General features: G+C 48.8%; 3 protein-coding genes across 3 annotated transcripts; 1 reads left to right on the top strand and 2 right to left on the bottom strand.

The window, feature by feature from the left end:
* Positions 1-2,741: 2,741 nt before the first annotated feature.
* Positions 2,742-6,685, top strand: LOC117404585 (uncharacterized). Its single transcript, XM_059020325.1, has 3 exons — positions 2,742-3,194; positions 5,521-6,130; positions 6,558-6,685. The coding sequence occupies exons 2-3, from the start codon at positions 5,554-5,556 to the stop codon at positions 6,683-6,685; spliced, it is 705 nt and encodes a 234-aa protein (XP_058876308.1). The 5' UTR covers positions 2,742-3,194; positions 5,521-5,553.
* Positions 6,686-7,800: 1,115 nt separating this feature from the next.
* LOC117967976 (uncharacterized) lies at positions 7,801-12,747 on the bottom strand. Its single transcript, XM_059020323.1, has 8 exons — positions 12,615-12,747; positions 12,313-12,384; positions 12,003-12,074; positions 11,138-11,262; positions 10,903-10,960; positions 9,492-9,657; positions 9,102-9,299; positions 7,801-8,882 (listed from the first exon to the last, which is right to left on the bottom strand). The coding sequence occupies exons 1-8, from the start codon at positions 12,627-12,629 to the stop codon at positions 8,764-8,766; spliced, it is 825 nt and encodes a 274-aa protein (XP_058876306.1). The 5' UTR covers positions 12,630-12,747; the 3' UTR covers positions 7,801-8,763.
* A 2,595-nt stretch (positions 12,748-15,342) lies between these two features.
* LOC131730028 (uncharacterized) lies at positions 15,343-26,863 on the bottom strand. The gene is made up of 22 exons (XM_059020318.1): positions 26,734-26,863; positions 26,103-26,192; positions 25,751-25,875; positions 25,240-25,383; positions 24,488-24,565; positions 23,631-23,801; positions 22,637-22,733; positions 21,907-22,130; positions 21,184-21,337; positions 20,812-21,020; positions 20,402-20,519; positions 20,073-20,248; positions 19,558-19,675; positions 18,747-18,916; positions 18,438-18,535; positions 18,132-18,271; positions 17,709-17,756; positions 17,314-17,497; positions 17,091-17,229; positions 16,824-16,911; positions 16,307-16,405; positions 15,343-15,475 (listed from the first exon to the last, which is right to left on the bottom strand). The coding sequence occupies exons 1-22, from the start codon at positions 26,846-26,848 to the stop codon at positions 15,381-15,383; spliced, it is 2,880 nt and encodes a 959-aa protein (XP_058876301.1). The 5' UTR covers positions 26,849-26,863; the 3' UTR covers positions 15,343-15,380.
* Positions 26,864-27,500: the final 637 nt, after the last annotated feature.

The following is a 27,500-nucleotide window of genomic DNA, read 5'->3' as shown; positions in this document are numbered from 1 at the left end:
GTTAGGGCTCTGGACTCTTGACCGGAGGGTCGTGGGTTCAATCCCAGGTGGGGGACACTGCTGCTGTACTCTTGAGCAAGGTACTTTACCTAGATTGCTCCAGTAAAAACCCAACTGTATAAATGGGTAATTGTATGTAAAAATAATGTGATATCTTGTAACAATTGCAAGTCGCCCTGGATAAGGGCGTCTGCTAGGAAATAAATATATAATTCGATACATTATAAATGAGGACAGTGGCACTTCACGGGTTAATGTTAGATGACTCTATTGACTTGGTCTAGACGGCAGAGACTTCAGCAGGAAGGAAATTACTCGGCGATGACGTAAGAGGCCGAAAAGTTTAAATAAAACTTCTTTGTCATCATCGGCTGATTCAACAGCGACCAATCTCAAAACCGTTTTTTTATTTATTTATTTACCTTAATTGGATAAAGAAAATTATGTTTTTGCAAGAATCAGCGAATGACAGGCGATAAGCCGCAGGATAGTTTTTAAAATCCTGAAAAGGCTGTATTTGCATGCGTCTGTTGGCTGCAGCGACGTGAACTGCAGGACTGGGTGTGCGCGGGCGTGGTGCAGTGCGCGCTCCCGCGGGAGCAGCTCCGGGTCTTGTTTACCGTCAAGACCCGAGATCTGCGGCCGGCGAGATAGCGGTCTATGCGGGACCGCTGCGCTGAGATAGGGGCCGGTGGGGGGGACAGGAGAAGGCAAGGGCGGGGGCCCGAAATGGTGTTTTTTTTTTATGTGGTCTAGATAAACAAAACACATTTATATAAATAAATAAATAAAAATAATTGAGGTTGTTTACAGTTTTTTATTAGAGCGTTTATTCTCGTTGTATGTGTCCCGTGCTGTCGTCGTGACTATCCGCCGCTTCATAGAGGCAGTTTGTTTGGGGTTTGCTGTTAAATCGTGCCGCTTTTGAAAACTCGAGGGTTTTGTTAAGTGGGAGATAAAAAAGAAAGATGTCGAGGTAAACAGGCACTAGACCGGGTGCTGTATTATTTATATCATCCATCTTAAATTATTTGATGTAGTGCGGGTGTAAACACGCTGATCATCCCTCGCTGATCTCAAAATGCAGCGGCACAGAATGGAGGTCTAACAGTAAACACACTCCAGCGACTTCATGACAGAAAACAGGGGAAAACACACCCTTATATTAAAAAAACAAGTGTCCCACAGTGAAAGCACAGCAAAGTGCGATAAAGCATAGGGAAGCATTGTAAAGCACAGAGAGGTCTGGTAAAGCATAGGGAAGCATTGTCAAGCACAGAGAGGTGTGGTAAAGCATAGGGAAGCATTGTAAAGCACAGAGAGGTCTGGTAAAGCATAGGGAAGCATTGTAAAGCACAGAGAGGTGTGGTAAAGCATAGGGAAGCATTGTAAAGCACAGAGAGGTGTGGTAAAGCATAGGGAAGCATTGTAAAGCACAGAGAGGTCTGGTAAAGCATAGGGAAGCATTGTAAAGCACAGAGAGGTGTGGTAAAGCATAGGGAAGCATTGTAAAGCACAGAGAGGTCTGGTAAAGCATAGGGAAGCATTGTAAAGCACAGAGAGGTGTGGTAAAGCATAGGGAAGCATTGTAAAGAACACAGAGGTCTGGTAAAGCATAGGGAAGCATTGTAAAGCACAGAGAGGTCTGGTAAAGCATATGGAAGCATTGTAAAGCACAGAGAGGTCTGCTAAAGCATAGGGAAGCATTGTAAAGCACAGAGAGGTCTGGTAAAGCATAGGGAAGCATTGTAAAGCACAGAGAGGTGTGGTAAAGCATAGGGAAGCATTGTAAAGCACAGAGAGGTCTGGTAAAGCATAGGGAAGCATTGTAAAGCACAGAGAGGTCTGGTAAAGCATAGGGAAGCATTGTAAAGCACAGAGAGGTCTGGTAAAGCATAGGGAAGCATTGTAAAGCACAGAGAGGTGTGGTAAAGCATAGGGAAGCATGGTAAAGCACAGGGAAGAATAAGACTCCCGCTTCATCTCCGCTGTCATAACAGCGAGCCAGCTGGTTTATCTGCTCTGACATTTACAATGCAAATAGTGTTTGCAGAACATCGTGTTTCTTATCGGTCCGCTACATCCCCCCCCCCCCCCCCCGTTTTCCAATTTTATTTACATGTCAAAGTTTATATTTTTTTGTTCATATATTTGTTTATATAGGAGCTTTAACTAAAGTTTTTGGAATAATGTGCCCACCCTTTTCATGCATGAAGATAAACGCAACGTGTTTACAGCAGTGTGGAGTAGTGGTTAGGGCTCTGGACTCTGGACCGGAGGGTCGTGGGTTCAATCCCAGGTGGGGGACACTGCTGCTGTACCCTTGAGCAAGGTACTTTACCTAGATTGCTCCAGTAAAAAACCCAACTGTATAAATGGGGAATTGTATGTAAAAATAATGTGATATCTTGTAAAAATTGTAAGTCGCCCTGGATAAGGGCGTCTGCTCAGAAATTAATAATAATGGGGAAAAAAAAGCTTTTAAAAACATGTCTTTTTTTTTTGTTGTTGTCCCGGTACTTTCTCAAGTTGGCACCTACATACTAATAATGCATTTCAGTGTGTAACATTATACACGTGTACCTTTCCAGCCGGGTGTAGAGTTACGATGTGAGTTCTCTTTTCCTCCGAATCGCTGAGCAGGTCGGGTTTGATCTCTATCACAGCGCCGCTCCGTCTGTGGGCGGAGTCTGTTTCCATGGGCGTTGCACAGAAATCCATCAGCGAAGCTTGATACAAACAGAACACCTGCGTCGTTCCTTTTAGAATTCGAACGGCACGGTCACGTTATCTGTCGCGCTCTCTCTCTCCTTAAAGCTCACGCCACGCCCACAAACAAAGGCTACAGAACGGATTATATAACAGACGCAGGGGGCAGTTTAGATAAACTACCCCGAGCGTATAGAGACAGTACCGGGGTAGTTTAGTTAGCCGTGCAGGTGGCTTCCTCCGCCTCTCTCGTAGAGGAGACGCAGGTATCCAGTCTACTTCTCTCTGCGTGGTTGGTTTTAAATGAACCGCTTCGCTCCTGTTTCGAGCTCCGGACAGCCGCTCGATTTCTCCAAACCGACCCTGTTGACGTGAAACCGAGCGGACCCGAGATTAATTGGATCTCCAGTTGCGCACTTCAGAAAAAAAAGTCAGTCAGCAGAGAAGGAAGGGAGCGCGCTAGTATCCACCGACACAGAAACACGGTGAGAGGCTTTCTTTACTGTTTCATTACAGTTAGCTGTCGTTTAACGCATTTAAAACACATGCAATATCTTTTCATCTAGCCGAAGGACTATATATATATATATATATGTAAATATGTATTGTGTGTGAACTCTATGGAGTTAAACGGGTCAGCGTGTTTACTGCTCTGGTAGATCAAGTATAGAAACTGAAAGTTTAACTCAAATGTCATGTGCAAAAAATAAATAAATACATTTTTTTTAAAAAGTTGCTAATTTAATGCGAGCTAAATTAGATTTTTAAAAATCGTTATTCGGGAGGACAATGCGGGGGGTGAGTGGGGTTCTACAGGAAGACGATTCTCGGCGAACAATAGACTCGTCATTACACAGCACGCACTTAGCATAGCCGAGCCGGAGACAATGCGGCCACTTTGAGACCCAGAAGAGGGTCGTGTAGAATTAACATGTAAGGAAACGAGGCGAAACTGGCACCCTGCAACACGAGAGAGAGAGAGAGAGAGAGAGAGAGAGAGAGAGAGATGAGACACACACAGAGAGAGAGAGAGATGAGACATGAGACACACACAGAGAGAGAGACACAGAGAGAGAGAGATGAGACACACACACACACAGAGAGACATACAGATGAGACACACACACACACAGACAGACAGAGAGAGAGATGGGACACACACGCAGAGAGAGAGACAAGCACAGAGAAAGAGAGAGATACACACACACAGAGACAGAGAGAGAGAGACATACACAGAGAGAGAGAGAGAGAGAGAGAGACACACACACACAGAGAGAGAGGTTAGAGGAGAGAGGGGAGGGGTGTGGAGGGAGAGAGAGAAGGGTAAACTACCCCACCAACCACTAACCCACAACTGTAAAAATAAATCCATAAATAAATTAGACTCCCCTTGCATAGCCGTTTGATCCATTCCTGTTTTTACTAGGAGTTTTAAAAAGACGTGTTGCCTGCTCTGCACACTGTGGGGCTGATCAAGCTGGTAGTAAAACCTGGAGTAGGGGACACTGCTGTGCAACGGGAGTCTCATTCCCCTCCCTGTAACATTCCCTGACGTGGCGATTCTGCGTGGCTGTAATTCTCAAAGCCAGTTCTGTTACTGAACTTAAAATGACCTGCAAAAGGACAGGAATTTCTACTGTGTTGAGACTAAAACAGCCACTGTGTGTGTTTATATATATATATATACACACATATATTGTATACACACACACAGTATATTATAAGCGCTTGCTTACATCACTGCTCACCTCCGTGACCTTTATATTTTTGATTTCGCACCTGTCGGTACACTGTTGTTTTTATCTTTTTCAAATGCTCAGATTATATATCATTTTTGTTTATTTATTTTCTTTGGACGACGCGTCTGCCGTTGGCTCTCTGGCCTCGGCTCCGAGTGCGTTGTGATGTTCTCGTTGTTTCCTCTCTGTTGTTTTCCTCTTCCCTCGGGATCCGAGCCGGCTGTGAGAGTCTCGGAGACGTGCAGCAGCGTGTGCTTCATCCGAGCTGGAAACCTTATATATATATAATATTCTACACATCCCTCTGTTTGTGCACAGGGTGCCATGTTGCTGAAACCTGTCAGGGCTGTTACAGGCTCAGACTCTCCACAGCTCTCGCTGGCTCCAAACTATTTCAAAAGCACAACTATAACCCGACACACACAGGGATGGGAACCAGACTCCTGCTGCACAGCAGTGCCACCCATTCCAGGTTTTATTATAAGCTTGATCAGCCCCAGTGTGTCTAGCTAACAAGCTCAGGTGTATCTTATTATTATTATTATTATTATTATTATTATTTATTTCTTAGCAGATGCCCTTATCCAGGGCGACTTACAATTGTTACAAGATATCACATTATTTTTACATACAATTTACATTATTTAATTAAACTCCTAGTGAAACCGGGAATGGATCACACTGCTGTGCAACGGGAGTCTTATTTCCATCTCATTGTAGGATTTGTTAACTAAGGTTGTGGTCAAAAGAATATTATTATTAATTATTATTATTATTATTAATTATTATTATTATTAATTATTATTATTATTATTATTATTATTATTAATTATTATTATTATTATTATTATTATTATTATTATTATTAATAATAATAATAATAATAATAATAATAATAATAATAATAATGTCAAATGATTCGCACAGAATGCTATTCAGGGATCTGAATAAGACTCCTAATGCAAAGCAGTTTCACCCGTTCCAGGTTCCACTACCAGCTTGATCAGCCCCGTGGTATACAGGTAACCAAACCCCACCCCTGTGCTAACCCTTGTTCCTCTCTCTGTCTCAGCTTCTCTCTCTCTGATTCTGCCGCCGCTAAGCCATGGCTCACCTGATGAGGACGCTCCGCGACTCCCCGGCTGCCTTGCGGCGCAGATTCACCCGCGACCGGACCGAGAGCCTGTCTCACGGGGACCCGCTGTTCAAGGTGCACTACCTGGGCACGGAGAAGATCTACTCCCTTCAAGCTGAGCAAGCCGAGGAGGCCATCGGCCGTCTCCTGCAGGGGGCGCCAGCGGGGAAGCTGCCCAAGGACCACGCGCTGGTGGTGCGGCCACGCTACGTGGAAGTCAAGGAGATCTCCACCGGCAGGCAGCTGACCAAGACGTACCTGCGGGACATCGCGTGCTGTGCGGCGGGAGCCACGAGACCCGACGTCTTCCTGTATATCTGCAGGAGCCACGGCGGGCAGCAGCTGCAGTGCAGGGTGTTCTGGTGCAGCAAGGAGAAGCGGGTTCGACAGCTGACGGGCTGCCTGGCTCAGTCCTTCCAGAGAGCGCTCAGTGACTGGCAGGAGAGCTCTGCGAACGAGGGGGAGGAGTCCCAGGGGGCGGGGCTACCCGGAGGCATGCCTCCACCAGAGGGGCGGGCCTCTACCCTGCCAGCCAATCTCGACAGAGGTGAGTGAGGATCTTAAACCGCTTTATTCTCAGGGCTTGAACAGACTCCAGGCACAGCACAATCCAGCCACAATCCAAGGATGGAAAAAGGACTCCTGTTGCATAGCGGTTTCACCCATTCCAGGTTTTACTACCAGCTTGGATTAGCCCCCAACGTATAGGCAACAAGCTCATAGTAAAACCAGGAACGACTGAAGCCGCTGTGCAGCAGGAGTCCCTTGTTTCCGTCTCGGTGTATCGCTGCCTTCTTTTTACATATAGCGGGTTTATACCGGACCCCCCCCGATAGTCCCCACATAAACCGAGGGAGGAGGGGGGGGCAGGTTTGAGTATTTCTGAAATGTCATTTGAAACGGCCTGTCTGTCTGTATCTCTCTCTCTGTCTCTGCTGTCTCTCATTCCTCTCCCTTCTCTCTCTCTCTCTAAGTCAGGTCGCTGGAGGAAGAGGGCTCGCAGCTCCAGGAGTCTTTTGAAAGCGAGGGTGAAGAGGGGGTCGACTGGGGGGGAGTGAGCCGGGGGAGCGGGGGCCGGTCGGAGCTCCCCGGGGGGGATTGAGCTGGAGGAAGCAGGCAGGACCGCACCTGGGACTGCGGGACTGCGGGACGCTCCTCCGCCACGGGACTGGAGCTGCCAGCCACGAGGTTCAAAATCGACGGACGGACGGACGGACGGACGGGTGTTTTGGAACTGCGATCGTCGCTGCTGGTCAGGGACGTGCTGTACCAGGAAACAGTCGGACAAACCTTCCCGGAATACAGGCAGCTGTGGGTTTTTTTTTTTGTCTTGTTTTTTTTGTTGAAAAGACGCGAAACGGACACGTTGCCTCGTGTTTGCAGCAGCGCTGCACCAGGAGGCTCTGTCCCAGACTGCAGCACACAGCAGCATCCATGACAAAGTGTCCTGAGGGCATCCGATGACTCTTAATGGGTTAGGGTTAGGTTTAAGGGTTGGGGGGTTGGAGTTAGGGTCAGGGTGGGTTGATTTCGTAGAGGTGCCGAGCTCTGGAAGTGAAAGGAGGGGCGGTGCTTAGCAAACGCCCTCGAATCATCCGATGCCTTCAGGACGCTTTCTACAGGATATTCCTTCAGGCTGCGAGCGGACCGGACCGCTCCCTTCCGTGCGGCGTGTTTAAAAGACCCGGGAGCAAAGAGACGCGGTGAAATGAAGTTAAACGAGCCCAGTTTCTCGCAAGCTGGGCCAGGCCCTGTGTTATTCCTGTGAGCTGGCTTTGCACTTGGACTGAAGTCCGTTGATCCAGATCACTACCACACTAGAAGTTCACTTTAGGTTTTAGTTGAAAATGCACGGCTATAGACTCGTATGCAAAGAAAGATTAGCTTTGTTCCAAAAAAAAATCCAAACAGTTCAATGTTTTTAGTGTTCCAGTTCTGACCCCAGTGTCAATAAGTTTGGCTTTATTGTAATGTTTTTATGTGTTCATTTTCAGGCTGGGAGATGCATCTGTTTTAGCCTTTTTTGTTGTTGTTGTTTTTGTTTGTTTTCCCCCCCACGTGCCAACAGTCCATGTCCCTCATTGGCTAAAGTTGTGTTATTGCGTACTGAGCGTTCTGAGTTGTAGTTATTATTGCAAGCATTACAGCGTGTATATCTGCTGCCCCCTGCTGTCCGGAGCGTGTTACTGCAGCGCGTTTTGGATTCAGAATGGTAAATTCCAATTCGAGAATGCTTCCCAGTGTTCGCTGACTGGGTCTTCAGTAATCGGTGCAGTTTCCATACATCCTGTTATCATTTTTAAATAGGGGAACGTGTTCTATACATTTGGTTACCTATAGAAAAAGCAATTGCTTAACATTTTTTTTTAATTAGAATAGTACAAATTGTTAATTGTGCATATATATTTTTTTGTATTTCTTTTTATTAAATATTTTTCATGCATTTTATATTTTGTCAGCGACTGTTTGTTACATTCGTGTAATCCAGTTTGCAAGCACAGTCAAAATCTCACTAAATGTCACTTCACAGTACAGTTTCAAATTATTATTATATAAACCAACTTCTGACAGATGAAAATAGGTTCACTATATTACTGATATTATTATGATTAGAGCAAATTTAAGGTTGTTTTGGCTTTTAAACGACACATTAAAAACACGGCTATAGGCAGGAATGCAGTATTATATTCAGAAGTGATCCTCGTCTGTTTCATGGAGCGGGTTTAGTTTGTCAAGGTAATGCAAGCTGTACTTAGAGTGATTGGAGGGGGCGGGGCTAAGGGGGGCTATGGGGAGTGGGCGGGGCTGGGGGAGTGGGCTGGGCCGGTGGGGAGTGGGAGGGGCTGGGGAGGGGGCGGAGTTGGCAGGGAGTGGGAGGGGCTGAGGGGAGTGGGAGGGGCTGAGGGGAGTGGGTGGGGTTGGCAGGGAGTGGGAGGGGCTGAGGGGAGGGGGCGGGGCTGGCAGGGAGTGGGAGGGGCTGGCAGGGAGTGGGAGGGGCTTGGGTCTGTTTTTTTAATCCTTGGTCTTTTAACTGGTCTGAATATTGAAATGTGTGTTTTTTTGTTTTTTTTTTTATTTAAATTCAATGTCCGATGACAGACATTTCAACCTGGGAGCCGTTCGGAATTCGTTCGGTCTGCTTTCGCGTTTCTGAGTCCGGCGAGCCCCAGTGCTCAACGGTCAAGGCTGACCAAGCTGGTCTTCGCCGGCTCTGTCCGCTTGTCCCTCTGCCCTCGATCGCTGGACGTCCCAAAGAGTCTGCACATGAAAGCGATGGAGTCTGTCCAAATCTTCCACCACTGCGGGGACAAAAAAAAAGCTGCTATTATTATTATTATTATTATTATTATTAATAATATTAATTATGTGATTTGAAGAGACTAGGGGGTATATTATGAACCATCAACAGCTGCTGCTGCTGCTGCAGAGTCACTTCCAATAGGAGCTCGGTCTCATCCTTATCGTGCGTCTCTGTGTGTGTGTGTCTGTCTGTCTGTGTGTGTGTGTGTCGTCCTCACCTCTGCTGTGATAAGCCTCCTGCGGGTTGCCGTTGACGACGATCCTCTCCAGGAAGTTGACCAGCGCTCCGGAGGCGAGGAGCCTCTGGGCCTGCGGGAGGGACTGGACGAAGCGCATGTCCAGAGAGAAGGGGTTGAGAGGAGGAGGGGAGGTACAGAGAGTGACCAACTCACTGACCACCTCCCAAACCTGCGTACCTGAGAGAGGGGAGAGGGGAGAGGGTCACTCAAACCAGGGGTTCCCAACCCCGGTCCTGGGGGGACCCCCTGTGTCTGCCCGCTTAATTAGAACCTTTTTTTAATTGTTTTCAGCTCTTAAACAGTTGCAGATATCAAATTAGCTGTAACATGGGGTTTGCTGTATTAAGAGGCAGAGCTGTCATTCATTACCCTGCGTGCTCCAATCAGCGAGAGACTTCAATTTCATGGGTGTGTCCCTGACGAGCGAATCAGCACCACCGATGTTCACCAGCCGCTCGTGATTGGAGCGGATCCAGGCGTAGGGCCGCCCATACTTGGCGTAGCCGGCCAATAGGAACAGGGTGCAGTTTACTTCCTGTGGAGAGGGAAGCAGTGTGTTTGAATATACTCCAAAATAACAAGCAACTTATACATACACTTATATAAATATACAGACCCCTGCACCTCCCTGACTGTGTGACTCCCCCCTGCACACCACGCGGCCGTGCCTTTACCAGGGGAGACCCTCGGGGGACCCCTGCGCTCCCCTGACTGTCTGACTCCCCCCTGCACACCACGCGACCATGCCTTTACCAGGGGAGACCCTCGGGGACCCCTGCACCTCCCTGACTGTGCGACTCCCCCCTGCACACTACGCGGCCGTGCCTTTACCAGGGGAGACCCTCGGGGACCCCTGCGCTCCCCTGACTGTCTGACTCCCCCCTGCACACTACGCGGCCGTGCCTTTACAAGGGGAGACCCTCGGGGACCCCTGCGCTCCCCTGACTGTGTGACTCCCCCCTGCACACCACGCGGCCGTGCCTTTACCAGGGGAGACCCTCGGGGAGACCCTCGGGGACCCCTGCGCTCCCCTGACTGTGTGACTCCCCCCTGCACACCACGCGGCCGTGCCTTTACCAGAGGAGACCCTCGGGGACCCCTGCGCCCCCCTGACTGTGTGACTCCCCCCTGCGCACCACGCGGCCGTGCCTTTACCAGGGGAGACCCTCGGGGACCCCTGCGCTCCCCTGACTGTGTGACTCCCCCCTGCACACCACGCGGCCGTGCCTTTACCAGGGGAGACCCTCGGGGACCCCTGCGCTCCCCTGACTGTGTGACTCCCCCCTGCGCACCACACGGCCGTGCCTTTACCAGGGGAGACCCTCGGGGACCCCTGCGCTCCCCTGACTGTGCGACTCCCCCCTGCACACCACGCGGTCGTGCCTTTACCAGGGGGGACCCTCGGGGACCCCTGCGCTCCCCTGACTGTGTGACTCCCCCTGCACACCACGCGGCCGTGCCTTTACCAGGGGGACCCTCGGGGACCCCTGCGCTCCCCTGACTGTGTGACTCCCCCCTGCACACCACGCGGCCGTGCCTTTACCAGGGGAGACCCTCGGGGACCCCTGCGCTCCCCTGACTGTGCGACTCCCCCCTGCACACCACACGGCCGTGCCTTTACCAGGGGAGACCCTCGGGGACCCCTACGCTCCCCTGACTGTGTGACTCCCCCCCTGCACACCACGCGGCCGTGCCTTTACCAGGGGAGATGCCCAGTCGTGTATCAAAGCCAGCGTTGTGCCCATGGCTGTACCGGGACCCGCAGCATGGGGATACTCACTGGAACGGCTAGCTCGTGATCGCTGGGGGAGGCGGGGAGGAGGTACCCTTCACTGATCCTGAAACGACACACGGGACACAGAGAAACCTCAGCCGAGTTCACAACCGATTAAAACACAGAGAAGCGTAGACTTCCGTTCGTTATTATTTAAGAAGGGAGGTGAAGGGGGTCCTGTTGCAGTTGAAAGTACAGTACAGCTCTGCTGTTCGGGACTCATCCTGCCTGCACCTCTTACCTGCTGGAGAGAAGCCGGGCTCGCTCCTCGCTCCCCAGCACCCCACCGTTCACACTGCAGCCTCCCGAGCTGCTACTGCTGAGAGAAGAGGCCACCGAGCCAGGAAAACAAGGGGACCTCCAGCCCTGACACACACAAGGGGGTGAGAACAAGGGTTAGGAGGGACTGGGAGGGAGGGAACCAGTGTGGCTCTAGTGGAGCTGAGGAGGGACTGGGAGGGAGGGAGGGAGGCAGTGTGGCTCTAGTGGAGCTGAGGAGGGACTGGGAGGGAGGGAGGCAGTGTGGCTCTAGTGGAGCTGAGGAGGGACTGCGAGGGAGGGAAGCAGTGTGGCTCTAGTGGAGCTGAGGAGGGACTGGGAGGGAGGGAACCAGTGTGGCTCTAGTGGAGCTGAGGAGGGACTGGCAGGGAGGGAGGCAGTGTGGCTCTAGTGGAGCTGAGGAGGGACTGGGAGGGAGGGAAGCAGTGTGGCTCTAGTGGAGCTGAGGAGGGACTGGGAGGGAGGGAGGCAGTGTGGCTCTAGTGGAGCTGAGGAGGGACTGGGAGGGAGGGAACCAGTGTGGCTCTAGTGGAGCTGAGGAGGGACTGGGAGGGAGGGAGGCAGTGTGGCTCTAGTGGAGCTGAGGAGGGACTGGGAGGGAGGGAGGCAGTGTGGCTCTAGTGGAGCTGAGGAGGGACTGGGAGGGAGGGAGGCAGTGTGGCTCTAGTGGAGCTGAGGAGGGACTGGGAGGGGGAGGGAGGCAGTGTGGCTCTAGTGGAGCTGAGGAGGGACTGGGAGGGAGGGAAGCAGTGTGGCTCTAGTGGAGCTGAGGAGGGACTGGGAGGGAGGGAGGCAGTGTGGTTTTAGTGTTTTTAAGTCATACTCACTACATCCTCGTTCACCACAGTTAGGAGCAGCTCCTCTTTGCCTCGAAGCCACGGCTGGAAATACTGAAACCCCTGGAGAGAGAGAGAGAGAGAGAGAGAGAGAGAGAGAGAGAGAGAGAGAGAGAGAGAGAGAGAGAGAGAGAGAGAGAGAGAGAGAGAGAGAGAGAGAGAGAGAGAGAGAGAGAGAGAGAGAGAGAGAGAGAGAGAGAGAGAGAGAGAGATGTGTTCAGGAAATGAACTGGACGCTTTCCTCGGCTGACACTGACTTTGAAACGCATGAATAAAATCGTCACAGGAAGTATTTACCGACCTGCAGCGACCCCAGCAGAACGAGATCTCCCAAAAACTGCTGCAGTTTCTTTTTATTTTCCTTCTCGCGGTTCTGCAAAACAAAACCAGCCTGTAATCTCTCATCATGTGTGTGTGTGTCGCGTACGATGCTATTTGCGGCGATTCATTTTTAGCTATTATAAAATAAATACAGAATTACGCACTGTGTACCGACACTGTATTTACATATAGTACAGTATCTGTATATATATATTCTACAAGACCAGTTTAAATTGCAATCTGTTTTAAGGGTATCGATGCCCCGTTTATCTCATCACTTACATGGGCGGTGCTCATTGCGGTTCTTCTCTTCTTAACCCAACATCAGCTGTCGGACTTCACCCGCGATATTTTGTTTTTTTGTAATTCAGATACAATGAAACACACACCGCGCCGCTCCGTCACTCCGCCCCCGTGTGTCAATCCACGGCGTCAGACACGCCCCCGCCCCCCGAACACACGCGACGTCACAGCGATTCTAACGAATTCCAAAAAAAAAAAAAAAAAAACTAATATTTTATGATTGGTTACGTAATAGGCTAAACGTCACTCCTCTCCAGTGACTCTCACCTATATAGAAAAATAACAGTCACCTTTTCACGCACCGAGGGGCTAACTTTTGTCAAAAACGACATGCAATTATATATATATATATATATATATATATATATATATAATTTTGTGGCTGTTCACCCATTGCCACGGCTACACACGATGCATAAACAGCGTGTACACAACACGGTGCTGCAGCGGAAGAAGAAACAGCCATGAAACGCTCCCTCACAATCGGAGCAGCGGGCTCCCTGGATTGTAATGAAACGCTCCCTCACAATCGGAGCAGCGGGCTCCCTGGATTGTAATGAAACGCTCCCTCACAATCGGAGCAGCGGGGTCCCTGGATTGTAATGAAACGCTCCCTCACAATCGGAGCAGCGGGGTCCCTGGATTGTAATGAAACGCTCCCTCACAATCGAAGCAGCGGGGTCCCCGGATTGTAATGAAACGCTCCCTCACAATCGAAGCAGCAGGGTCCCTGGATTGTAATGAAACGCTCCCTCACAATCGGAGCAGCGGGGTCCCCGGATTGTAATGAAACGCTCCCTCACAATCGGAGCAGCGGGGTCCCTGGATTGTAATGAAACGCTCCCTCACAATCGGAGCAGCGGGGTCCCTGGATTGTAATGAAACGCTCCCTCACAATCGGAGCAGCGGGGTCCCTGGATTGTAATGAAACGCTCCCTCACAATCGGAGCAGCGGGGTCCCTGGATTGTAATGAAACGCTCCCTCACAATCGGAGCAGCAGGGTCCCTGGATTGTAATGAAACGCTCCCTCACAATCGAAGCAGCGGGGTCCCTGGATTGTAATGAAACGCTCCCTCACAATCGGAGCAGCGGGGTCCCTGGATTGTAATGAAACGCGCCCTCACAATCGGAGCAGCAGGGTCCCTGGATTGTAATGAAACGCTCCCTCACAATCGGAGCAGCGGGGTCCCTGGATTGTAATGAAACGCGCCCTCACAATCGGAGCAGCAGGGTCCCTGGATTGTAATGAAACGCTCCCTCACAATCGGAGCAGCGGGGTCCCTGGATTGTAATGAAACGCTCCCTCACAATCGGAGCAGCGGGGTCCCTGGATTGTAATGAAACGCTCCCTCACAATCGGAGCAGCAGGGTCCCTGGATTGTAATGAAACGCTCCCTCACAATCGGAGCAGCGGGGTCCCCGGATTGTAATGAAACGCTCCCTCACAATCGGAGCAGCGGGGTCCCTGGATTGTAATGAAACGCTCCCTCACAATCGGAGCAGCAGGGTCCCTGGATTGTAATGAAACGCTCCCTCACAATCGGAGCAGCGGGGTCCCTGGATTGTAATGAAACGCTCCCTCACAATCGGAGCAGCGGGGTCCCTGGATGGTAATGAAACGCTCCCTCACAATCGAAGCAGCGGGGTCCCTGGATTGTAATGAAACGGCGCCTCAGCCCTCTGAACTGAACGGAGAGGCGAGGAGTGGACGCGATCCGCCAGCTAACCTGATTACCCTTCAAATACAGAGAAAACTTTACAGGCGAGAGGCAAGGTGCGGGTCTAACACAAAAGTTAATATAAATATATAATATATATTAAATCCCTTAAACATTGTGTATTTATCAACTGTTCACATTCATATATTTGAGAGAGACTTCTACCAAGATATTTGAAGGTGCAAAGCCAAGACTTAAAACAGGAAGTTTTGTGAACGCTGTGTTACTGCATTTCAACCATAGATACGCCAAAAACATCTACTTTACACTAACTGGTAGTTTAAGTGCAGTAAACGGGACACAGCCGTGAATTCAGGGGCGATTTAGGGAGACACGTCACAGAGAGAGGGGAGCGTATAGAACGGACACCCACCTAGCCACGCCTACACTGACGTCACTGCGTGACCCGACGGAGCTCAGGTACCAAGAACAGGAGGAGCGCAGACGGACCTCACTTGCAAATTAACTTTCTGGAAGTAAATCTTTAGCACTTTGCTTACAGAATGCAGGAGATTTAATTCTGCGTGCCATTCCCTTACCTGGACCCGTCACGTTTATCGACAGCGATAGCGTGGAGTTTCTGACCGGGTACCCATCGCTTTGAATCGAGACTAGACGCTAGCAGCTTTTACCCCTTTTCAGGAAGGGGTTCCCCAAATCCCGGTCATGGGAGACCCCCTCAATCTGTCACTTCATTCGAACAGAGCGCCGAATTACGCAACTGAACTAAATTCGCTTACTAGACTTCACAGCTTATATATATATATATATATATATATATATAATGGATTTAAGATTTTTCTAGATAAACTTAGAACCTGCAGGGATTTAAGAAGAAAAAAAAAGTTCAATTAAGGGTGTAGTTCAGTAATGAAGAGCTCAGCTGGAATGAAAGCTGAACACTATCTTAAAAGACTGAACAGCAAGCAGCGCTGGATTCCTGGTGTACCTTCAGGGTACAAGAAAGCAATGGGAGGACACACAAGAATCGAGATGCAAAAATCTTTATTGGGGTAGACAGCAAGTTTAACATCTCCTGAATCCGACAGCGACAAGAATGAGGAGCAGAACTCCGAGGAGAGCGGACGCCACGCCCAGCGCCGGAACCAAGGGGGAGTCACCTGAAATTCAAAACAAGACATGGTGAGCACTAGGACCCGGGGGAGCCACAAGACGCCTCCAATTACAGTCAGCGTTGCCTAGCAACTTCAAGAAATTCTACAAGTTAGCAGGGAGCTCCTAAACGCATTAAACTAAACTGACTTTTGAACACCATCTTTATGCAAATTCATAAGTCAGTTGTTTGAGGGGTGAGCGAGGAAAAGTCCTCAATTAAATTTAAATAGTTTTGGCTACAAACTGCTGCGTCCAGTTCTGAAGGACAGTTAACTTATCGGAGCAGTGAAATTTCATACGGGCTATAGGATAGTGATTTGGCATCACAGGAATGGAAATAAGACTCGTTGGATAGTTTTGTCTATTCCTGGTTTCACTACGAGTTTAATAAGACACATACCTGAGCCGGTTACCTACAGTCTGATCATGCTTCTAGTGAAATAGACCGCATCAAAAGCTTGGTGCTCCTTTAGCACCACCTAGTGGTTTATTACTGCAAACACTGGTGGATTAGTGGATTAGCAGACACTTCGCCAGAGACTGACTAGGGATGTGAACTCTGCATCAACAACTGCTGCAGAGTCACTGCCAATAGGAGCTAGTTTGAAGTCTCATCCGCAGGACAAGGAGGTTCAGCGACTTGCTCAGGGTCACACACAGGGAGTCAGTGGCTGAGCCGGGATTTGAACCTCCTGCCAATAGTAATAGACCCTTTAAGCTCTGTAGCAGCAAGCCTCCTATATATTGAAAAGTTTTAATTCTCTCCATAGCATCGGATCAGGAGGGTTAGAATTTAAATGACCAGGATATCCAACAGAACTCTCTCAAGGTCTCACCTGCTGTTTGAAGGTCCAGGACTTGTCCTTCTGGTACCAATTGGACCGGCCCAGCAGAAACGTAGCCTCTGATCTGGCTGTATCGATCCACACTACGGGCTGAGAGAAAAACAAATTAAAACTACAGTCTCCAGGGTACAGATAAAGGACTATTGTCAGCTCAGAGGTTTGACTTGGGGTTTTATAGAATACAAAGTCAAATTTCTTTGCATTCATTTTACTGTAATGAAATGTTCAGGTTTAATGGTTTGGATGAATTTATTGCAACAGATATTACATGAAAAGCACCATTATAAATAACTGCATGCAGAGACAGCATCACCAGCACGATTCAAATAAAAGCTCCTCCTACAAACAGAGCATTTTATATTGCACACAGGAAGAAGGACCCATCAGAATATTCAAATCTTAAATAGATTAGGCTTTGTATTCCCTTCACTCAATGATAGCAGCGTTGATGCTGTACTGCAGCTGTTCATGCTTGCTTGTATTCCAGGACTGATCTCCAGATGCTCACCAGATCTCTGGGCTCCAGGCACACAAGTCTTATTGCAGGCATCCTCCAGGTTGGGATCACAAACCACAGCCATGCAATGGAAATACACCTGGGGAGGGACAGAAGCAGCTCTCGTTAAAACAGGAGAACACTGCCACACTGTGGCTGAAGCCGGTAGCGCATCAATCCCACTTTCCTATTGAAATTTAATAGAGCATGCCTATTTAAAAGCCTTGCATGGAGTGAATCATTCTGGGTTCGAATCAGAGTAAGGGAGGGGGCACTAACTTGTCTCCAGAAGGCAGGGTCCTTGCTAGACTGCTGTGCCCGCACCTCAAGCCTCTGGAGCTGGGGGGAGCTCCCGGTGAAAGTGCTGGCCAGCACTGGGTGGAAGTGGGTCCTGTAGGAGTCTCCAGTGACCAGGCAGCTGCAGAGACAGGAACATGAGTCACGGCAAGCCTGCATTGAAGCAGAGGAATGGGCAGCGCTAGAGGACTAGCAGACCCCTCACCGGTCAGTGACCAGGTCCCATTGAGGGCTGGAGTCCATTTCAGGGGTCAGTGTGGCCCAGCAGTCCTGCAGGATGAGGCGGTCAGTCTGGCTGTGGGGCTGCAGGAGCTCAACCTGCAGAAACACGGGCTCCAGCAAGGACTGGGACACGGGGAACGCAGAGTAGAACTGGGAGTAGCTCACATCTAGAGGAAAAAAAAGTCACCGCCATTCTTTTGAAGCACTTTGTCAAAGTCCACACAGGAGTTGAGGACTTTCATATCAAGGACAGAGGCTCATGGGAGTTGTAGTCTAATCTGGTGGGTGGGCCAATGTGTCCAGCTCTGGGAGTTTAGAATGAAGACTACAGAGCAGAATTGACAAGTGGAAGTGAAGGAAACAAAATTCAATACTCACCCCTGGCTAGCCGAGCCTTCAGATTCAGAACATCTCTGGGATTCTTGGCTGCAAAACAATCAGGATTTGGTAAAATACTAAAAGGTTTAAAAGACAGAGGGCTAGCATCCAACATTAAAAGCACATCCTCATTTCAAAATGGACAATTCTCTAAAGAAATGTTCTACTTAAAATACTCAGCTGAAACAGTACATGCCAAGTAGAACTCCAGTGATCTTTGATTCAGCCAGTGTTCAATGAAGACCTTAAAGTTGTGTCGCTCTACACAGTGCGTTCAGTCATTTACCATAAGCAAAGCTAACCAGCTGGCAGGTTCCTAAACACAGCGCAACAGTGGATCAACAAAGCAAACATCTGTATTAAGAGATTTTATATCCTTTAGTCCCAGGAGACAAGCCTGGCTCGGCTTGCTAGATACTCTACCTCTGCTCATAGGGTCATAAGACACTAAGTGCAGGGACCCAAGCCCCTGCACAGAGTAGGGGGCTGGAGCAGGGACCGCCTTCCTTTCAGCAGCCAGCGTCAGGGTGTCGTTGAGGGGGTAACGACAGCGGATCGTCAGCCTACGAGGTAACGACACACGGGTTTAGATCAGGGGCTGGAGTCGTGTGTAAAACTGACTGCATGGTCCAGCTGGGTAGTCCGGTTCAGGGCAAATAGGCTGTGATGTCACAGCCTATGACATCACCACAGTTCCCTGTGAACCAGGAGACTCCCTCCTGTGCTCACCTGTATTCAGAGTCTCTGGTGATGACTGGAGCATTGGGTGGGAACAGCGCTCTGGTATACAGCACCTCGTTCTCATAGATCAGGTAGTTACCCACAATCTGAAACAGGAGCCAGAACAGCATGCTGGTAATACAAAGCTGACCTCCCAATAGCAGAATCTAAAGACTACCAGAGTTAATGCATAGTCAATCCCTCCCCAGTTGCTTTGGATAAAACAACCAAAGGATCCAGTGCAGGTCTACCAGTGCCAGACCTGTATGAAGGACCATTGCCTTGACCCACAGCACCACGCAGGAAGCCCCAGCTCACCTGGCTCCTGGTCCCACAGGTGTTCACCCCGAAGGTGAAGAGAGCCCTGGTCGAGTCAAACTCTTTGGGTTTGCAGGTCTTGTCCAGCAGGGTGGTCTTGCTGGGATCCACTAATGGTATGGGCTCCATGGTCACAGCCACCACCGTCACCACTCCGTTAGGAAAGCACACTGGCGGAGGAGGAGAATGAATTAGAGACCAGACTGAATCAAGGCAACACCATGCTACCCCAATCACATCACCAGATCCTGCAAGTCAGAGGTCTACAGCAGTGTCATTCTCCTCAACTCCTCATCCTAACCCTACCTCAAGCTAGCTTGTCACCACTAAATATTTAGTTAATTGCAATCTTGATCAATGTGTTGGAATTCCTTAAGGGAACTCTGCTTTTAACTTTCATGCAGCCAGATTGACTACAGTGAAACTTTTGCTAGGACTTGCATGCAAGTTCAAAAGCAGGGTTCCCTTAAGGAATTCCAACACATTGATAAAGATTGCAATTAACTAAATATTTACAGCAACAAGTGAATTCAATTTGTCAATTAAGTTGGCTCAAACAAAAGGCCACTGAATTACAGAGTCCTCAAATCAGAGCTAGGATTCCTAACAGACATGAAAACTCAAGACTGAACTCTGCAACTAGATCAGCCATAAACTGGTGACCACTTCAAAATTCTGAAGGACATTCAAAGAACGGAAGTCCCACGGGCTCAGAATGCATGGCAATAGGATCCTTGGAGTGGCTAGTTCTGGTGTGAAGCGTGGCCAGGACACTGCGAGGCGTCCACCGCAGTGAAGGAGTCCTCCTCACCCAGCAGCTCCCTGGTGGGGATTGGGCAGCGTTGCACAAACTGCTTCTCGACCTGCAAGGTCTTGACGTTCCTCATGTTCAGCTCCACTCGAACGGTGAGGCCCCTCAAAGAGATGTCCTGAGAGGGAGGAAGCAAGGGACACGTCAAGGCTGGCAGTACCCTTGGAGCAACGTACTTTAAGAGAACAAGCATGGGGAGTTTGATATCTGAAACCAAGCATGCTGCCTCCGAGTTGTGTGCATCTAGGAGTAGTGTTCAAAATGTATTAGAAAACACCAAGATTCGTCACTTAGATTTACCTACAGGAAAGCCTGCATTGGTATGAGAATTTCAATTGGTAACAAATCCGAGTCCTACAGAGTGTAGCAAGATTAATGGCAGCTAAATGTCAAACTACCCAACCCAATGGTCAATTCTCTTAGCATGGCTGGGCATAAGTCCCTTGGTAGAGGCTACCAGTTGACCAAACAGTGCTAGCCCTGGATTCAACGTTGAACCCCTGGGAGATCCTCACCTCATAGATGTAGCCAATGCTAAAGAGTGGCAACTCGATGGTGATCTTGGGCTCAGCGATGGTGTAGGGTAGAGGGCGGCTCCCAATGCACAGCTCCCAGCTGGAGTCCATGTTGCCCGGGGTCACTTCGAAGACCACGCTGCGGTTCGTACAAAAGCTTTTGACATCAGGAAGATCTAGAGGGAAGGGATTGGTAGGTCGGTCAACAAATGTTGCTTACAAAATCCCCACTTTGTAGTTTGGCACATTCTGTATCCAATTGGCGATATACAATACAAGATCAGTGGTACAATGCTGAAGACATTGTACCACCCCCCCAGTTTACTTACTAACGTCCTTCACATCGCACACAATAGTGGCCGGGTGAAAATACGGCTCATTCTGGGGGACGATGTTCAAGGTGTAGTTGATGTTCAAGGTGTACCTCCTGATGAGAGCCCCAATGTACTGCAGGAGAAAATTGGGTCAAAGGTTAGACAGAACCACCCCCCAAATCCTGGACTGTGGCCTGTCTGCAGACAGGCCATTCTCAAACAGTGCATGATACAGTCCATGTGCAATATTAGGTTTCCTGTATAATTCATGTTGCAGGTTTGTTCTAGAGTCTTCCCCTGTGACACATCATGGTCACGTGTATACAAGTTAAGCCATCTTTCACAAAGAACAGGAGGCTTTTTTCATTGGTATGGGTGTGTTCAATGGTTTGGTACCTCCTTATTCGAGTGGGGTTAATCCTCACCTCTACAGAGACCAGCGGGTTGTCGAAGGGGACCTTCAGGACGAAGTCCTTGGTGCCGTTGGGATGCTGGACCTCGCTGATCTTCACGCCTCTGTTCTGGGCCTCGGGAAGGGTCAGGGGAACCCCGTTGAGGGTCAAGTTCTTCAGCTCGACGTCCGGCTTGAAGTTACCAAGGGTTACCGTGAAGCCCTTCTCACTCGGGACGGTGTCTGAGAACAGGGATAGAGAGAGATTAAGAGCAAGAAACAGAACTGAACAGAGCTCTGAACCCCAGGACTGGGTGCAGCAGCACTAGAGTTTCTAACCCTGTTCACCCCCGAATTGCGTGCTCCAAGGTTACCCCTACAGTGCAGGGCTGTGGAAATTACTCACTGTTCACCACATAAGGGGTCTCAGGGAGGTAGGGGGAGCGGGCTGGCTTGAAGGAGCGGTGCTGGGTCATCTCCCACAGGTCATCGGCCCATTGGTGCTCCAGGAAAAGGTCAATCTCATACATCTGGTTGTACTTGTTATCAATCACATGACTCTAAAAAGACAGGAGTTACAGATATGCAAATCAGTACAACATCTGACTCATTGTGTGACCCTGAGCAAGTCACTTCACCTCCTTGTGAGACGTTGTTATAAGTGACTCTGCAGCTGATGCATAGTTCACACACCCTAGTCTAAGTCGCCTTGGATAAAAGCATCTGCCAAGATAAACAAAACAGACTTCCCCCTATATCCCCAGATTCTCATATGCAATAACTTAGGCTAAGTAGTTAACAAGGGATTTTCCCCAGATACAGGGAGAAGTGCGACAAGCAATACTGCTGCCACTACACCCCCTTCCCCAGGGAGAAGAGGCATTTGATTTAGCAGGACGCTTCTCTAAAGCAACTGGACGAGACTACGGGGGTGTGAACCATGCATCCTCAACAACTGCAGAGTCACTTCCAACAGGACCTCGTTTGTTTTACGTCTCATCCGAAGGACGGAGCACAAGGTGAAGCGACTCGCTCAGGGTCAGAGGCAGAGCCAGGAAAAAGCCCTTCTCTAAAAATCACCAAGTCTCCACAGACTGAGACCCAACCAGAGGGTCCCTGGCTATCTTACCTTGCGATACCCCCCCACAGCTCCGAAGGGAATGCGGATTTCCACTGCAGTGCGGTTGACTAGCAGCTGGTACCCCCTGCTGGTAGCAGCGACCTCATCCAGGCCCCTCCCCTCCACCCCCATCGTGATCCGTTTATCCAGGAACTTGGTGGGATGCAGGACCAGCGGGGTGATGAGCCTCGGGGTGACCCAGCTCAGGTAGGTGCCATCGAAAACAGAGGGGTCTGGAAAGAGATGAAACGGGAGGCATTTTGCCATGGTATACTATTCCCCCCCCCCCCCCCTAGTGTAGAAAAGGGATTTGTTTTTATAGACATTTTAAAAACAAAGATGACAAGATGTTTATGGTCTTAATGCATGGAATATTAAGCACTTCTATACACTAGCACCAGAACTAGTAAACTTTTTGGAGAATATGCAATTTGACACTAGACTTAATATGTTATAGGGTAGAGAATTAACATGGAGCTATGTCAGTCACATGCTCAAATAGAAAAAGCTACACCCACCCATCCTCAAAAAGGAGGACAATGGCACTTAATGGGTTAATAGGTTGTGGAAGAAAGTTGCACATAGCACACAGTGCCACCAGGTGTCAAAGTGTTGCTATTGCAGCCAATTCAAAGTCAAGTGTACAATGCACTAGACTGTTCCACTTCAGTTCCCAGCTCAGGTAATGCTTCCAGACCGTTAGCCCTCCTCTAGGATAGAGTGCTCCTCGGTGACTCACTCTTAGCGCAGGCAGCTGAAGTGTCCACCAACAGCAGCATCCACCTCTGCTTGTAGAACACAGTGGCTCTGACGGCTTCCACAGGGATCCCCGACACCTGAGGATAGAGAAGAGCGTTGGAGCAGAGACCGCGACGAGCCCCACCACCCCCTCAAGACCCCCCCCCCCCCCCTGTTCAGACCGCGCTTGTAGATCTCCCGATCTGCCCCTCCTGCTCTGGACTCACCTGACCTCAGCACCACATTACTGGACCCTCAGCTGATGTATTATTGCACCACTATAGACACAACTTGCTATAATTATTATTATTATTATTTATTTCTTAGCAGACGCCCTTATCCAGGGAGACTTACAATTGTTACAAGATATCACATTATACATTATTTCACATTATACAGATATCACATTTTTACATACAATTACCCATTTATACAGTTGGGTTTTTACTGGAGCAATCGAGGTAAAGTACCTTGCTCAAGGGTACAACAGCAGTGTCCCCCACTGGGGATTGAACCCACAACCCTCCGGTCAAGAGTCCAGAGCCCTAACCACTACTCCACACTGCTGCCCAATCCTAACTTGTTGCATCCTAGAAGTTATTTGAATAGTGTGGTTTACAGCAAGTGCAAATATGAATCTTGCATTTTAACACCCGTCAGTCACCTTGGATAAAAGGAGTCTGCTAGTCATTCCTAGACTATCATGCCATCCTGCAATATCAAAACACTTATACATCCAAATCGTTCAAAACAGCATATTAAATTGGGCTAGATTTTACTCCTAGTCATATGCAAAATTGAGAAGGCAGCTAGTCAATTAAATTCATTGCAAAAGAGATTTAACTTTAAATCCATCAGCATTTAAAAACTCCAAGCTCGTAATATCCAATTTTTCGCCTTACTGTATTTCTGGAGAGCCCTCGGATGCTCGCACACAAAAGGACGCTATTAAATAATGGAAGCTGGTTTGGCATCACAGGATTTTAAGAACTCACCAGGAGCACCTCGGACATGGGCATGCCGTAGGGCGATCTGAAGACGACGCGGCTGGACGTGGAGTTGACGAGGTGTCCTGCGGTACGGGCGTCCTCGGCTGTCATGGTTTTGGGGGGCATCCCGGTCTTGTGGAACACCACCTGCCACACGGACATCACCGCTCCCTGGGCCTGCAGAGCAACACAAATGAAAAGCCAGCCGAGACCCAGAGCCATTCGGGAAGCTGCAAGAGGTGCAGTTCAGAGAGCGTCCACAAGAGGCACTGCAAGCACTACAGAAAGAAACCTCTACACCAGAGGCATCAAACTCCACTCCGAGGGACAGTGTCCATTCCAGCTTCTCTCAATGAACTTACTTGAACCAATTGGATAGGGTTAATATTTTTGCATGGTCTTGGTGGATTCCAGAAAATTCATTCAAGGTACACTACCTATACAAACAGAGGCCCAGGAGAGATGGTAATGCGTCCGATTAATCAAATGAAACCAAGTGCTTCAGAGCTGTGGGTTGAAGACACTGTGGCCGTCCAGGAACACTTTGACACCCCTGCTCTACACCAGCCCACCCCCCTCCCCCCCATTTTGGGGACCACCTGCATCTGCAGATTCTCATTCCAACCAGTTTATCAATTGCTTACACCCTTCACTCATCTAATCATGCTTAAATCTGCAATTGTCCTCAGCTTTCAAGTTACTTCTAAAAGTTGCACACACTGCCAGCCATTTAGACGCAGAACACAATTAAAGAAGTCTAAAGCCAATAGTTCAATTGAGTGCTCAGGCGGAATTAGACACAAGGGGTCCCCCAGGACCTGGGAAGCACTGCACCCCCCGATCCCAGTTGAAAGTTCACTCACTATGGAGAGAGCCGCTTCCCAGTCCTCCTTCTCCAGTCCTTCCTGAGCGATGACCGGGACATTCTTCCTGACAGACACCTGGGGGCAGAAGGTTTAAACAGCAGGGATTGGAGCTAGACTCCCCATGCATAGCAGGCACAGACGTGCCTGGTTTTGCGACAAGCTTGTTACCTAGGCACACTGTGGCTAAAAATCGAGCTCACAGTAAAACCTGGACCAGATGTGAAACTGCAACAGGAATCTCGTTTACCCCTGAAGTGTAACTCCATTAGTTAGAATAATTTCTTAGCAGACGCCCTTATCCAGGGCGACTTACAATTGTTACAAGATATCACATTATTTTTTACATACAATTACCCATTTATACAGTTGGGTTTTTACTGGAGCAATCTAGGTAAAGTACCTTGCTCAAGGGTACAGCAGCAGTGTCCACCCCACCTGGGATTGAACCCACGACCCTCTGGTCAAGAGTCCAGAGCCCTAACCACTACTCCACACTGCTGCCCACAGATGAAAATAAGACTCCCACTGCAAAGCAATTTAATCCAATCCTGGTTTTACTACAATTGACACACCTGAGCTTGTTACCTACACTGTGGGTAAAATCAAGCTGATCATAAAACCTGGAATGGGTGAAACTGCTACACAATAGGAGTTATTTCCATCCTTAAATCACTAGGGTGTGATTGATCTATTAATAGGAGCAGATACATTGCTCAATTGTAAACCCTAGTTTTGGGGGTCCCCTTCACCTCCATGTAGTTCTCCTCACAGACGATCTCACGTGGGTTCCAGGGGCTCTCCGTGCTGCAGGACAGGGAGAAGGGGTAGACCGTCTCTCTGCCCAGAGAGTCCAGTCTCACGAAGCGGTACTGGAGCGCATAGGAGACGTCATTCTAGAGACAACGGAGAAAGAACGGGTCGGTACTGGAGACTTCTTCACAAGCGGCATACGGGGCTAGGACTTCCAAAAACAGGCTGGAGGACAAGACCATTGCACTTCTAAAAAAAAAAATCCACCCCTAAAAAGGAATTAGACCATTTCTGCGATAGTTCACCTCTTTCAATTGAAAGTAACTTAATGCACCAAACCCGACTTCAAATGAATGCGTTGCCACTGCGAGATCTTTAACTGCCGATTGCAGACTTGATCAACATGGTAATTGATAAAGGTAACAGGATTATATAGATGCATGTGTCAGTCCAGCGTTGCTGTGTACGAGAGTGTGAAGCGGGTTTGTTTTACTGCAGTGACGTACTCACCACGCTCTCCACGTGACAGGCCAAGAACGACGCTCTGAAGATCAAGTCTCCGGGAAGGTTGAAGGAATACGTAAACCCGCACGCCGCTGCGTAGCTGTCATTCAGCGGGTAAACCCCGCTTCTATCTGGAGGGGGGATAAAAGTGTGGGAGAACATCGCAACGGGGTACCGAGCAAATCCCATAGGGATTGAAATCATTCCAGAGATTCCGTTTATCTGTGGCACTTAGCCAATAAAAGTTTCCTTTAAATTACTTTAATTCTGATACCCCACAAGGTTATTAACAAAACACCCAACGCTTTACCCTATACTCAAAACCCGAATGCCGTTTCTTAAACCGAGCCCAACTTACCGATGACGTCAAAGCGAAAGTTACCGCCGGCAAACTTGCCATTGGTTGACATCCAGAAGTACCGATCCCGGCACTCGGTCACAAAGTTACCTGAAGTCAGAAATGAACGCACAGAGCCGCTCCGTTATTTAAGAACACCGGCAATACAAAGTCACACCGTATTAAATAGATTAAAGTTTATAAGTTGGCTATACAGCGTTTCATAAGCCGAAACAGAGCAGCCAATTCAATCAAATACTCAACTTGAACTACAACGTTCAGGAAGTCTAAACGTTACACGCCAAATCAAGGGCGAGTTCCCAATTCAATTAGTTACTTTCTTAGTTAAGCATCTCGAGTGATTGTCAATTAACTGAACTGCCCCGAGAGCCAGCAGCCTTTTATTCTGTATACAAGGGCGGTAAATCAATTTAAACATATCGGATAATACTGTGATAGATACATCACATGAAACACAGATTCCAGTTAGCGGGAGTCCTGGACTAGCCCAATTGGATAACATTAGGTACCCCAACATTAGTGTAGAGTTGGGTTTGTGAACCCAAGATACACAAGTACCACATGAACCCAAGTGATAGATATGTCACGCTGCAGACTGGAGATTGTTCTTCGGCGTGAATATTGATCTTACCCGACAAGTCCTGAGCGACCAAGCCAGCCGGCAACACCGCGCATAACCAGGCAACTCGGGAACAATAATAATGATCACATAGACATGTGAATTCATAGACATCCGGCACACTCATCCGCAGGAGCCAGTTAACTGAAGTAGAAAGCTAAAGTTCAGATGAACTTAAAACAGATCAAGGACTATGCTAAATTGTTAATTATTTTAAATGTGCACAGATAGAAAGGTTCATGGAATTGCTTGAAAATGTGATAACTAGTCCACCAATGGTGAGACAACATCGTAAAATCTAATTTAAAAAAACATTAAACTCACCCTAAAAGCAGCCTGAACCCCATCTCAATACGATTTCTCCAACCGTGTCCACCACAGATCACCAATCACTGACAAAACCTCGCTTCTCTACCACAGAAAGAAGCCGCTGCGTTCGCTCGCTTGGTGGGACGCGGCGCGCCCCGGGGTTTATAAAGCCCTCAGAATCGCACCGCTTCCGATCACAGCACCTGACTGAGATTGAACTGAAGAGTCAACACGTGGTCTTAATCACGCGTGATTAACTGCTGATCGGGAGTCCCCAGTTATCATCATCATCATCATCATCATCATCATCATCATCATCATCATCATCATCATCATCATCATTAGTAGTATTTTGTTTTCTGAGTTTAATTTAATTAATGACGCAATGCGGGTCGATTTCCCCAATTGATCCTCCAGAGCGCGCAATGGGTCGGAATTGCTTGATCAATCCCACCTGCTATCGCTGCCGA

The sequence above is a fragment of the Acipenser ruthenus genome, unplaced genomic scaffold (assembly GCF_902713425.1).
Source record: "Acipenser ruthenus unplaced genomic scaffold, fAciRut3.2 maternal haplotype, whole genome shotgun sequence".
Lineage (NCBI taxonomy): Eukaryota > Metazoa > Chordata > Actinopteri > Acipenseriformes > Acipenseridae > Acipenser > Acipenser ruthenus.
This window is presented reverse-complemented; position numbering and strand designations above follow the sequence as displayed.

What these genes read in the sequence shown, in the direction of transcription:
- LOC117404585 (XM_059020325.1), top strand. Translation starts at nt 5,554, where the DNA reads ATGGCTCACCTGATGAGGACGCTCCGCGACTCCCCGGCTGCCTTGCGG. An exon ending in GCCAGCCAATCTCGACAGAG is followed by an intron (nt 6,131 to 6,557) that starts GTGAGTGAGGAT and finishes TCTCTCTCTAAG; the next exon opens with TCAGGTCGCTGGAGGAAGAG.
- LOC117967976 (XM_059020323.1), bottom strand. An exon ending in GCCCGGCTTCTCTCCAGCAG is followed by an intron (nt 10,961 to 11,137) that starts GTAAGAGGTGCA and finishes GTGTCGTTTCAG; the next exon opens with GATCAGTGAAGGGTACCTCC. An exon ending in ATCACGAGCTAGCCGTTCCA is followed by an intron (nt 9,658 to 10,902) that starts GTGAGTATCCCC and finishes CCCTCTCCACAG; the next exon opens with GAAGTAAACTGCACCCTGTT.
- LOC131730028 (XM_059020318.1), bottom strand. Translation starts at nt 26,848, where the DNA reads ATGAGTGTGCCGGATGTCTATGAATTCACATGTCTATGTGATCATTAT. An exon ending in CCCCACCAGGGAGCTGCTGG is followed by an intron (nt 18,917 to 19,557) that starts GTGAGGAGGACT and finishes CTCCTCCGCCAG; the next exon opens with TGTGCTTTCCTAACGGAGTG. An exon ending in GAAGGCTCGGCTAGCCAGGG is followed by an intron (nt 17,498 to 17,708) that starts GTGAGTATTGAA and finishes TTTTTCCTCTAG; the next exon opens with ATGTGAGCTACTCCCAGTTC.